The 12131-nt window shown below is 42.9% G+C and overlaps 1 protein-coding gene across 2 annotated transcripts in view; it reads left to right on the plus strand.

Annotated features, from left to right (window-relative positions):
- DNER (delta/notch like EGF repeat containing) overlaps nucleotides 1-12131 on the plus strand; it is a 326508-nt gene that overhangs the window by 120372 nt on the left and 194005 nt on the right. For both annotated transcript variants that reach the window (XM_030882206.2, XM_060301752.1), the window contains exons 2-3: nucleotides 9148-9462; nucleotides 11656-11750. In XM_030882206.2, the coding sequence (XP_030738066.1) occupies nucleotides 9148-9462; nucleotides 11656-11750 (410 nt within the window). The remainder of the gene's footprint in view (nucleotides 1-9147; nucleotides 9463-11655; nucleotides 11751-12131) is intronic.

Below are 12131 nucleotides of genomic sequence, written 5' to 3' on the forward strand. Positions count from 1 at the left end.
TCATTATGGATTTGCCTTCAGAGCCGAAGTCCAATATACTACCAACTGGTCTTCATTGTTTCCAGCAGCCCTCCTTTTAAAACTCCCTGGCAGACACTTCGCGTGTTCTCCAGTTAAATACAACTATTGTAGTTCTCCTCTTACACCACCCATTTTATGTCTCAGGGCCTTTGCAGTTGTTCTTCCTGGCAGGAGCCCCCTTTCCTGCTCTTCTTTCCTTGGGTAGCTCATCTTTAACCCTTGACACTTAACTTCACACAGAAAGACCTCCTGGAGTCCTTTAGTGAGTTCACTGCCCCACTCTTTGTTTTTCATAGCACCCTGTAGGCTTTCATTCTTAGACCTACAATCCACTTGCCATCTATCTATCTATCTATCTATCTATCTATCTATCTATCTATCTATCTATCTATTCCATTGTATGCATTTATTTATTTAGAAATATTTTAGAAACTTATTTTTAAATTAAAAAAATAATATTGAAGTATAATTGCTTTATATTAGTTTCAACTGCAATTTGCAATTTAATCTTTGTGTCTGGTGTGTGTGGGGGGAGTCAAGCTTAATTTTTTTCCCCATATGGTTATCGATTTATTGAAAAGACTGTATTTATCACACTATTCCAGAAATGAATTGTCCATATATGGTTATTCTGTTTCTTGACATTTTATTCCATTGTCCTAATTACTGCAGCTTTAAAGTTCTTTATTTTTTATAGAGCAAGCCTTCCCACATTGGGGACATTTCACACAAGAACAAAAAACACTGTTGTGATTTTCGTTGTAGTTGCATTGAATCTGTAGGTCACTGGGGAAAATTTGAATCTTCTTCGTAAAAAATAAGTGTTCTAATCTCTAACTAGACTCTCCTTCCATTTGTGTATGTCTTCTTTAATTTCTTTCAATACTATTTTATAGCTCTTTGTTGAGGCCATGCGCTTCTTTGGTTTGATTTATTCCTAGGGATTTTTAAAATATTGTAAACAACACCTTTCAAAAGATTTTATATTTTGTTTCTGCTACATGGAGATGCAATTGTTCTTTTTCTTTTTTAAAAAACCTTTTGACCTTGCATCTAGCAAACCTGCTGAAGTTCCATATTCTAACTTACCTGCATGCATCATCACATAGTCTGTGAATCGTGACAGTTTTGTTCCTATCAATCCTTGTAACTTCTTTTTATGCTTGCCTCCTTGCACTGGCTAGGACCTTTAGTGTAGTGTTCAGTGGAAGTGGTGATAGCAAAATCCTTCCTTTGTTCTCGATTTCAGAGAGAACTTTTTCAACATTTCACCGATAAGTATTACATTCTGAAGGTTTTTCTGTAGATACTCTTTGTCAGAATAAAGAAGTTCTCTTCTCTTCCTAGTTTTCTGAACATCTTCATTTTAAATGGATGTTGAATTTAATAAAATGCTTTTCTTGCATCAGTTGAGATGATCATATGATCTTCATAGGAAGTTTCATTCCCATTTTGCTGCAGGCTTCTTTCCGTGAATAGGCAGGGAGGTAAACGTTGACATATTCCCTGTATTCATGACGTTGTTTTGTAAAAAAAAGTTTGCTGGGATGTATGAGTGTCTGTGATGAGAGACGGGACAAGAATATATGCACTGGAATTTTTCTGTAAGTTTCTGATTCAAGGAACTGGTTTTTGAACGATTAAAAGAAAAAAGAAAAAAAAAAGCATTTCATTGAGGCTGGTGTGCCCATGCCAGTAAATGCAGTTGAATGTTATCTCTTAGAATTTAGTTGAATATGGAGAGCGAGCGACAAAGGGTTTGCCAAGTTTCTGAAGAACAGTTATTTAATTTTTATATATCTGCAACGAGCAGGGATTAAAGATTCATCAGTATGAGTATTTACTGTGTGTGTTAGCTGGACTACAGCAAAGGGAGTGCAATTTCAAGATAATTTCTAAAAGTATCAGGGTTTTTTTTTTTTTGCGGTACGCGGGCCTCTCACTGTTGTGGCCTCTCCCATTGCGGAGCACAGGCTCCGGACGTGCAGGCCCAGCGGCCATGGCTCACGGGCCCAGCTGCTCCGCAGCATGGGGGATCTTCCCAGACCGGGGCACGAACCCGTGTCCCCTGCATCGGCAGGCGGACTCTCAACCACTGTGCCACCAGGGAAGCCCTAAAAGTATCAGGTTTTAAAGAGATACCATGGAAAAGTTGGAAAATAACTGGACAAGCAGTGGTTTATTTTTAATGGATTCATTTCATGTCAAAAGTTTGAATTCTGCTTGTAATTTCCTTTTAGCCTACTTTCAGATGTGACTCAACCCACATGCAAAAACCAGGACAGGCTGATTTCAAGAAAGTGACTCAGAATTGAAGGGAAAAGTGGACTGCCCAGATTAGTCCTGGAATAATTTTTCAAGTAATTTAGAGTCCCTAATACAGAAGTAAAGAAATACCAAAACACGTGGGAATTAAGCTTATTTAGTGTATTTCACTAAGATACATAGTTCTTGTTCCAGTAAAGTGAATGAGCACTTCTATTATTTGGGTTTGGGAAAAAAAAATTCATGGGATGCATTTCTTGGCCAAGACTACTACTGGCATAAGCACTGTAGTGATTTTTTTTTTTTTTCGCACATTTTTACTCCTAGTGGGTAAGCAGTTGGTGTTGCAATATAGTTGAGATCTTTATTGAAGAAAGTGGGAAAAATTCCTTTTTAAGACAAAAATACTGTGACAGTTGGACCCCAACAGTGTGCATTTGTCTTTAAGCATGAAGATGACATTTCTAACCAGTGCAGTTCCTGTTTTGGACAAGAAACATGATAGGAAGAACTGAAAGGACATTGGGGTTCTCTGGTCCCATCCCTTCCTTTAACAACTGAGGAGCTTGAGCCCCAGGAACCTTCCTTGCCTGGTCCAAGATCACCCACAAATGGGAGTAGAAGCCCAGGCTTTCTCTGCTGTATCCCAGTGCTTCACGAGCAATTGATCATTATCATTTTTCCAGAAACCCCAAACTCCAAGTTCTGGGGTCTTCTTTGTCCTGGTCCCTCTCCCCCAGCTGGCAGATGCAGACACTCTCCTGCTATCTCAAGGCCCCTGGGGTGGGTGGTTTCTCCCCACCCACCCTCCTCCAGGGTTCCACCTGTTCTCTGTTTAGCCTCTGCAGTGGGCTGTCCATCATTCACCTCCATATAGTTCAGTTGGGTGGAGGGGAGGGGGAGAATTTCCACATTTCTTCCAGTGCAGGGGAGGTGGAGTATGACCCTTTATTGTTGTCTTTCTTCATCGTGGATTATCCAGATAAGTTATTCCTTTGATAGTGCCACACCCTCAGAGTTTTTGATTAGCAGCTTGGGGCTGGGGAATCTGTTTTTTTTTGTGTGTGTGTGTGTGTGTGGTACGCGGGCCTCTCACTATTGTGGCCTCTCCCGTTGCGGAGCACAGGCTCCGGACGTGCAGGCTCAGCGGCCATGGCTCATGGGCCCAGCCGCTCCGCGGCATGTGGGATCTTCCCGGACCGGGGCACGAACCTGTGTCCCCTGCATCGGCAGGCAGACTCTCAACCACTGCGCCATCAGGGAAGCTCGGGAATCTGTATTTTAAAATGTTCCTTAAAGGATTCTGCTGCTCAGACAAATTACTAACATGATGGTCCATTCTACTTTAAAAAATTTGTATTTGTACTTACACACGTACAAGTGAATATGTAACATTGTGTTTAAAAGTAGTATAAAAATGGCATGATTCTGTACAAATCATTCTGCATATTGCCAGTTTCTTTGTCCTTTTTACCGAGGTGTTTCTCTTTTATTGATATCTAGGAATCTATATTGTAAAGGACTTAGTCTTTTGTAGTAGGTGGTACGTATTTTCCTCCACCATATTGTTGCCTTTTGACTTTATTTATGGAGTCTTATGGATTTTCAAAACACTTTGATGGAATAAAATGCTTGAATCTGTTCCTTTGAGACAGTGGTTCTCAGCTGGGGGTGGCTTTTCCCCAGGGGACACTGGCAATGTCTGGAGACATTTTTGGTTGTCACAGCTGCCATTGTTGGTGGGAGGGTTCTCTTGGCATCCAGTAAGTGGAGATGAGGGATGCTGTTCAACATCCTGCAATGTACAGGGCAACCCCTACACCAAAGAATACCCAGCCCAAAGAGTAGTGTACAAGTTGAAAAATCCTGCTTTCAGGCTTTTGTTTTTGTTCCTTACTTAGTAAGTCACCTCTTCTTCCTATAATACTAATGTCTGTATCAAAATCTGTATTAAAAGTTCCTTAGGGCTTCCCTGGTGGCGCAGTGGTTGAGAGTCCACCTGCCGATGCAGGGGACACGGGTTTGTGGCCCGGTCCAGGAAGATCCCACATGCCGCAGAGCGGCTGGGCCCGTGAGCTGTGGCCGCTGAGCCTGCGCGTCCGGAGCCTGTGCTCCGCAACGGGAGAGGCCATGACAGTGACAGGCCCGCATACCGCAAAAAAAAAAAAAAAGTTCCTTAATTGATTCTGCTGCTCAGACAGTTTACTAAAACTCCGGCCCATTCTACTTATTTCTTAGTGCCACACACAAACTCCCCCTCGGTTATTTCCCTTCTGTGTCTACACTCCTCTCTCAGTGCCCCGAGGCCACCGTGTCCCTCCCTCCCCGCAGGTGACCTGCGTGGCCTGGGCCAAGTGGTGTGTTCCATCAGCGTTTGTAGGCTCTCCTCCTGGGCTTCTTTGCGTCCGTTTCCTCAGACACTCTTCCCGTTGCTTGGATGACTCTGCCCACTGAACGTGGGTATAAATGAGGGAGGGAGGTGACCCCAGGTTTGCTCTGTGCTCCTCTGGACCCTCTGAAAACAGTCATGTCAATAGGAACCTAAACCGCAGAGCAGGAGCAGAACTTGACATGTTCCACCCCAGCCCCTGGATGTGCGAGGAATGTGTATCCAGTGCAGGCAAGTAACTCGCCCAAGCCGCTCAGCCACCTGCACACCAGGGCCGTCACCAGGATGCTGGCTTCTCACCTGCCTCCATTTTTGCCTAGAAGATTCTTTTCTGCTGCTTCCTTTGTGAGAGCTGCCACTGCCACCTAAGAGATGGTTTCTGAGACCTGCTCGTAAGCTGCTCATTTCATAGCTGCAATCATCAAGCCCGTTCTCTTTTTCAGTGTTAAGAACTTTAACTCAATCAAACACACGATCGTAATGGTTGACACGCATACGTGCAGGGTATTAGCTGACAGTTAGATGGCTCAGGGCACGTCCAAGTTCATGTGTCTTACCCTTTTGTTGGACTGAGAGTTCTTCGAGGGCTGGGACTGGGCTTTCTTTACGCTCCTGACCCCTCTTCTAGGCGTCCTGCCTGGCACGTCATACGTGCCGGATAAATGGCACATGAATTACTGATCAGCCATGTTGAGTTTTCGGTAAAAGTACAGGAGAAGTTGGAACGAAGTCAACCAGGTGTCTAACTAGCACGGAAGGATCACCAGGAAGGTGGTTATGTTTCTCCCAGGCCCACCATCACCAGGTAAGGCAGACGAAGGTGTTCACGTGCGGCACTTTGCAGCGACCCTGGTAGCTTTGACGTGTTGTATCTTAACGACCCTGTAAGTGGGCCTCTTTTATACCTGTTTTAAGTTTGACCTTTTCATCCTTCTGTTTGTATGCTGCAGAGGGCACTGGAATTGCCAAAAACATGGGCAGCACTCAGTTTGGGGAAGGAAAACAGGTCACGGCTAAAGTGTCACATGAGACTGCCTTCAAATCATGTGTCCTGGGGCTGGCAGGCACCTTCGCTCTGACCTCACCCTCTATGCACCCCCATAAGTGCTCTTGATTATAGTATAAATTATTTGACATAGGTGAAAAGTTGAAAATAAAATGTGAAAAGAATAGTTTTAGCTTAACTCTATGATGTGAAAAAATTTGGTTTAAATAGATGAATTAATCTGATGCAATGAACATACAGCATTTACTAAGTGAGCTTGTTGGTTACTGTAAGCAGAAAACCATTAACACATAGGCTTTCTCTTTGCTCTTTCTGCTGATATTACAAAGTCTTCATCCCTTTCCCCCCCCATCATTAGAAGCTAGAAATTATAGCCAAGAAGGTATCACGTTGAATTTCGAGCATCCCCAAAGTCAGGTCTATTAATTACGATATTTTGCCTCATTATTCATTTTGGCAGTTTGCTTATTTTCTGCTTATAGTTCAAATGTAATGGGATTCAAGGGCAGTAGTGACCTCTGTAACAGGACTTTTTCCCTGTGAGATAAAATACACATACAACCTTAAAAAAACAACTCAGTAAGCTGTGTACAGAAAAATAGGACTTACAATAAATATTTATGATGCCAAGATTTTGCTTAAAGATTAATGATTGTATTTTATCTTGTATTTGCTGTTAGGCAACTGAAAAGATTGTTTTTTTTTTAATGAAACTAGTCTGAAGTGTTAGAGGATAGAAAGGAAGGTAATTGTCATTGTTAGTGAAGCAACTAGGCGAAAACCCAAGGAAGCAGCATGAATATGACATGATTATTTTAAAGAAGAGATCAACGATCTCGCAATGCATTTAACACCCTGCTTTGTATTCAGTGCATGTGTGTGTACATGTGTGTACATGTGTGCACCATCACAGCATTCACTGTTTTGAGTCCCTTTAGAAATCTATACAACTGATAGTTTAATTTTTAGCTTCTGTCTTCTTTTCTCTACCCAGAGCGTTTCTCCTGGCCTTTGACGTTAGTCATTCCTTATTGAATCCCATGCTCTTCCTGCTTTCCTCTCATCTGTCAAGCCTAGACAGCAGCGCTTAGATGGTATTGTTTATCCTCAGCCTATTTTTCTTCTGGCTATTTATTCCTCACTTGGTGGAGCTGACTCCTGGGCCTGATGAATTGGGCCTTGCCCTGGGGGCCTACCCTTCCCACCCAGCTGTCTCCACCAGCACCCACCCCGACACTGCCCACGAAGGGACGGACTTCACACAGTGACTCACCTTGATGGTGTCTGAGACTGGCAGTCTCCAGCAGTAGGCTGTGGCGATGGGACAGAAGCCCTGGGGCGTCTTTGGCCATCAGATTGGTGGTCTTTGCCTTGTGGTCTTTGCCTTTTCATTCCCTAAGCTGCACCATGGAGGTCTGCACTTCCAGAATTGATTTTTGTAATGATCTCTCCAATTTTTAAAAATGATTTAAATGTATTTCTTTGTTTTCAGGCATGTGTTAAAAGTCTTAATTTGTGACTAGGTCAACCTTCAGATGAGCTGATGTCAGAAACCTGGTTTATATGTCCCCTTTATCCTAGCTAATTAAATTCTTCCTCCTTCTTGAGGTGATACCCATTCCACAAAGCCTTCCTAGAAATAAATGCAAAGCACTGGAACAGTATCAGGACTAAAGGAGCAATTCAGTCTGTCCCTCGTCACACATTGCTTTTCAGATGTTGATTGATCTGTGTGTCTTTATTTTTCCAGTGCTTTTTTAAAGAAACTCTACCATGTTTTCTGTGTTCCTCAACATGCTGGGAATAGAGCTGTGAACATGGCAGATAAGTCCATGCACTGACGGGGCTCACGTGTCTTTGGGAAACAAAAAAGGGATTTATTTTAGATTTCATGGTGAGGGAAGGCTTCTCGGAGGAGATGACATTTGAGTAGAGAGCTTTGTGAAATGAGGTAGAGAGCCATGCAAAGTCTGAGAGAAAAGCATTCCAGGCAGAGGGCCCAGCAGGTGCAAAGGCCCTGGGGTGGGAATGACCTTGGCATAGTGCAGGGACATAAAGAAGGTGAAGGGGGTTGAATGTAAGGGAAGAGGATAAAGTGTGGGAAGAGAGGACCTCAGGGATAGGAAGGGGCCAGATCAGGGAGGGCTTTGTCTGCCATGGAAGGAGTTTGGATTTTACTTTGAGTTGATAAAGATTGTAAATATTTTAAATTATTTAGGCTTGAAATATTTTCTTCAGATACCAATCCATCTACTCTTAGCTGAGATTTTGTGACCGTTTTGCCAAGTGACAGCATAGAATTAACACTGTGGTGTTTTTGGAGCTTCATTTTATTCAATCCCAAACCCCTCAATCTTCCTAAAGGAGTTTGCTGGAAATTGTGTGACAGGGATCATTAGCAGAATGAGTAGCTGTTTTTCCAGGCAGAATTCTATCCATGTGTGTTTAAGTACGAACTCACTTCAACAAGAGAAATTGAAGGTCCCATTTCTCTGTTGTCTATTATTCACTCAATTCTATTACCAGCCCTGAGAAACCAGGGTCTAATTTTCTGTTATCACAGAAGCAAATGATAACTGAATAAGCTCTGTGAACATGCCTGAACCCTTGGGCTGTCTGGAGAGAAGCATTGTTACGCTGCTTCATTTCACGTTGTTTTTGTAGCATCTCCAGGTGATAACAAATGGCAAGTCAGAGGTCAGCAAAGGACTCAGCGATAAACGCTTTCCTTAGAACATGAGCACAATTTACAGATACGCAACTGAAATTTTATCTTCCACATCCAGCAGGGTAACATTTCTCTGTAAGCACCTTCCAAAATAATCAGGTAGAAACTCATAGAACTCTGCTTAATATAAGTCACCACCATGCTCCCTTCTAGCATGCAATTGTCACGCAGGCTGATCCTTTTGGAAGCTTTTAATTAAATAACATCACCTTAAAGAGAATTGTTCATCAGGTCGGAAATCGGAAGACGTAGGTAAGTGCGTCTGTAGGGGGGATAAACTAGGCAGTCATTTCTCATGAGGGAACCTTGCTATGAATGGTCCAGGATGTGAAGGAGGAGATTTCAATGTAGGTCCCTAGTAATCAGTTAACTGGCAGCTAGAAATATCAAAGTTGGTATATTCCTAATGAGCCTCAGTTTTAACTATTTTTGCCTTAGAAAATTCCTCTAAGTAAGTGTTCCTGAAATCAACATTATTTAGGGCCTTGGGGTGGGGGAGGCTCTTCCCCACTAACTACATACTTCCTTGTTGGATGCCTGTTATCCATGGAAGGGTTAATGTTGGGATGACCTTGGGAGGCCCCCCTGCCCCAGACAGCACAAGTAGTTAAAAATGCACATTCCACAGGAACTGTGTTTCTGTTAGAGCAGCAGCTCTGAGCCACTGAGCTCATTTCCCAGAGACCGCGCCACTTTCCTTATGAGGGAATAATTGACCCATTTATGGTCTCGTTTCAGCTTGTTGCGGATCCTTGCGCCAGCAACCCGTGTCACCATGGCAACTGCAGCAGTAGCAACAGCAGCAGCAACAGCAGCGACGGCTACCTCTGCATTTGCAATGAAGGCTATGAAGGTCCAGTCTGTGAACAGGCACTTCCCAGCGTCCCCGTCTCTGGCTGGACGGAGTCCATGGCACCCAGACAGCTTCAGCCTGTCCCCACCACCCAGGAGCCTGACATAATCCTGCCCCGCTCTCAGGCCACCATCACCCTGCCAACGTGGCAGCCGAAAACTGGGCAGAAAGTTGTAGAAATGAAATGGGATCAAGTGGAGGTGAGAACATTTTAGTGCATGTGCTTTTATGGAAGAAACCAGTACAGTTAAAATAATTCCAGTGTTTCTGATATCAGCTATAAAAATGCAAGACCTTGAAGTTACATATTGAACAAAAGATGTGCCTAACTTTTTCCTTTCTGCCCTTGTGTGTAGGAAATCTCTCTTGGTTGCGTAAATGGGACGTTTCGGTTATGATTGTTTTATGAGCCTAAAAAGAGTAAGCAAGAGAAGCAAATGAATGAAATTATTTCCTGGAATGATAACCACATACATTTCTGTGAGATAATCTTAGATTTGGGGACAGGCAGCTCAATGAAGAATATTATAAATGAACATATTACAGACCCTCCACTATTGACCTAATTTTCCTTCATGGAATTTTATGCTCCAGTTTTTGGTTGTCTGTTATTGTTTAGGTTCTATCGGTGGTAAGTTGCAGCACTTCAGTGGGATTTAGAAAAAAAAAAATGCCATCACTGATTTTTTAAAATATTTTGGCAGTGCATTCGAGAATGAGATTTCCAAATTTTGTTCATTTTGGCAACAGCAAATTCTGTTCATTGAATCTTGTCCAGTCTGGGTTTGGCTTATTGGATTTTCAAGCTCATCAAAAGTCCCATTCTGAGGATTTTCCAGCAGACCTTTAAAAGATGACATAAAGTATAAGTTTGCTAGCTAGAAGAATAGAAGAACAAATACAAAACCTGAGTTTGCGGTAACGTTGATAAAGTGTCATTCCACTCCATATCTTGTCCATTATATGACTTCCATATAGACCTGTGGTTGTATATTATTACAGGTTTTGTAGCTTAAATGAAAAAAAAAAACCTATATAGATCTTTGTGTAGCATTTTTAGAGCCGAAGGATATGTCTAGAAATTTCGATTATTGTTATAAAAGAGGTAAGGCAGCATTTCTTGTTTGATGTTTCTGGGTGATTTTAACCAGTTGACCCACTTTTTTTTTTTCATTGCCACACAATTTGTGAAGACCCCATCCAGACCACAGGGCAGTGTTTTTATCCTGTCTAAACAACTGTAAACTTGTTCTGGTTTCAGATTTGTAATGGATGTTTTGAAGTTAGGATTTTAATATCTCTTTGCTGGATGACTCACTTCTTGAATGTGAATTAGATTTGGTCCCATGTTTATCAAGGAAGTGTCCTTTAAAGAAAATTTCTCCCCAGCCAACCGTTTCAACCTAGTTATTCAAAGGCATGCTATCCTACAGCAGGTAAATGTAAAAATGAATTGCCTCATATTCGTGTCATGCGGTTATTTCATAGGCTGTTCAAGAAGCAGGTTAAAAGTGCCAGAGGAACACGTGAATGTATTTCTGGACAATAAATTCTACATGTTGGGAGTGGGGTGGAAGTGCTGAGAATTTCTGTATTGTTCTCAGTTAATTCAGTGATGGTGAACACTTTTAATACCCTTTTGTTTTGATTCGTGGGATGAGCACAGTGATCACAGCATGAGGAATGAATGAATAAACAGGTCAGAGGCACCTCACTGGACACAGCTCAAGTGTTAGCAATATGCTTCCTGATGAGCAGTTACCCCCCTTGAGCTCCCTTTTTTGCACACATCAGTATAATACTTTCCGGAACACGTTACCTAAAAATGAAGGTCTGGTCCACAGGGGAAAAAACGGGCAGCTCCCAGCTACCTGGCCTTAGCACGTGCTCCTACGTACACCTCTGCACAGAGCACGGTCATTCAGACCAGACGTGTCTGTTGCTCTCTGGAAAGCTCATTCTCCTAGTCATTGAGATTTCTGCCCGTGGCACGGAAGCTAGTCCTTTAAGGCCACCTCCTTGTTCTCTAAGCATTTAGTCCCTCGTTACCCCCAGACTGAGCAGAGAACAGAGGCCCGTGACTGCTTGCAGGATGAAAGAGAGAGGGGAGCAGATCTTCCGCCCTTCCGCGCACCATCCTGTTAGCAGCTGTAGTCATCCCGGGAATGTGTAGATGCCTCTCAGCAAAGCTTTCGCGTTTCAGAAACTCAAATGGCAAAGCTTTCGTTTTGGTTAGAGTTTATAATATTTCACTTGGCCTGTCAGGTGGCCGTCCCCAGCATCACCCAAAGGAATGGAGTGGAGGCAGCTCATGGAATTTTGCTTCCTCAAGTTATCTTGCACCATGATTAACCCCCATAACTTGTCTTCTCTGTTGTTCTTTGTTCCTCCAGGCGATTCCAGATACTGCCTGTGGGAATGCCAGTTCTAACAGCTCTGCGGGTGGCCGTCTGGTGTCCTTCGAGGTGCCACAGAACACTTCAGTCAAGTAAGAATAAACGCCCAGTTAAAAATGATCATGTTTGTGACTGTCTGCTGGGTGGTGTCTGTTCACTTAACTGGTCCATAACTGGTCAGTCCAGTGAGAATCATGAATGGTTCCCTGTGAAGAAGGTGTGGCCTCTGTCACTCAAAAACTAGAGGGAGCGATTTCAGAAGAGAAGATTCCAGGGAGACTGGATTGGATGAGTTAGGTGGGAGATAAGAAACCCAGGTGCCTGAGCTAAGATCTAGAGCCAGACCCTTCTCTTCTCAAATGACTTTTGCTCCCCAAATTCTTTGGCTTCTTCTGATTTTAGTGGACCATTAGTTACATTCGTATGCTTAATTTACCCCAAATTTAAGACCCAAACATTACAATTGTCTCTTT

Source organism: Globicephala melas, chromosome 7 (genome assembly GCF_963455315.2).
Source record: "Globicephala melas chromosome 7, mGloMel1.2, whole genome shotgun sequence".
Classification (NCBI taxonomy): domain Eukaryota; kingdom Metazoa; phylum Chordata; class Mammalia; order Artiodactyla; family Delphinidae; genus Globicephala; species Globicephala melas.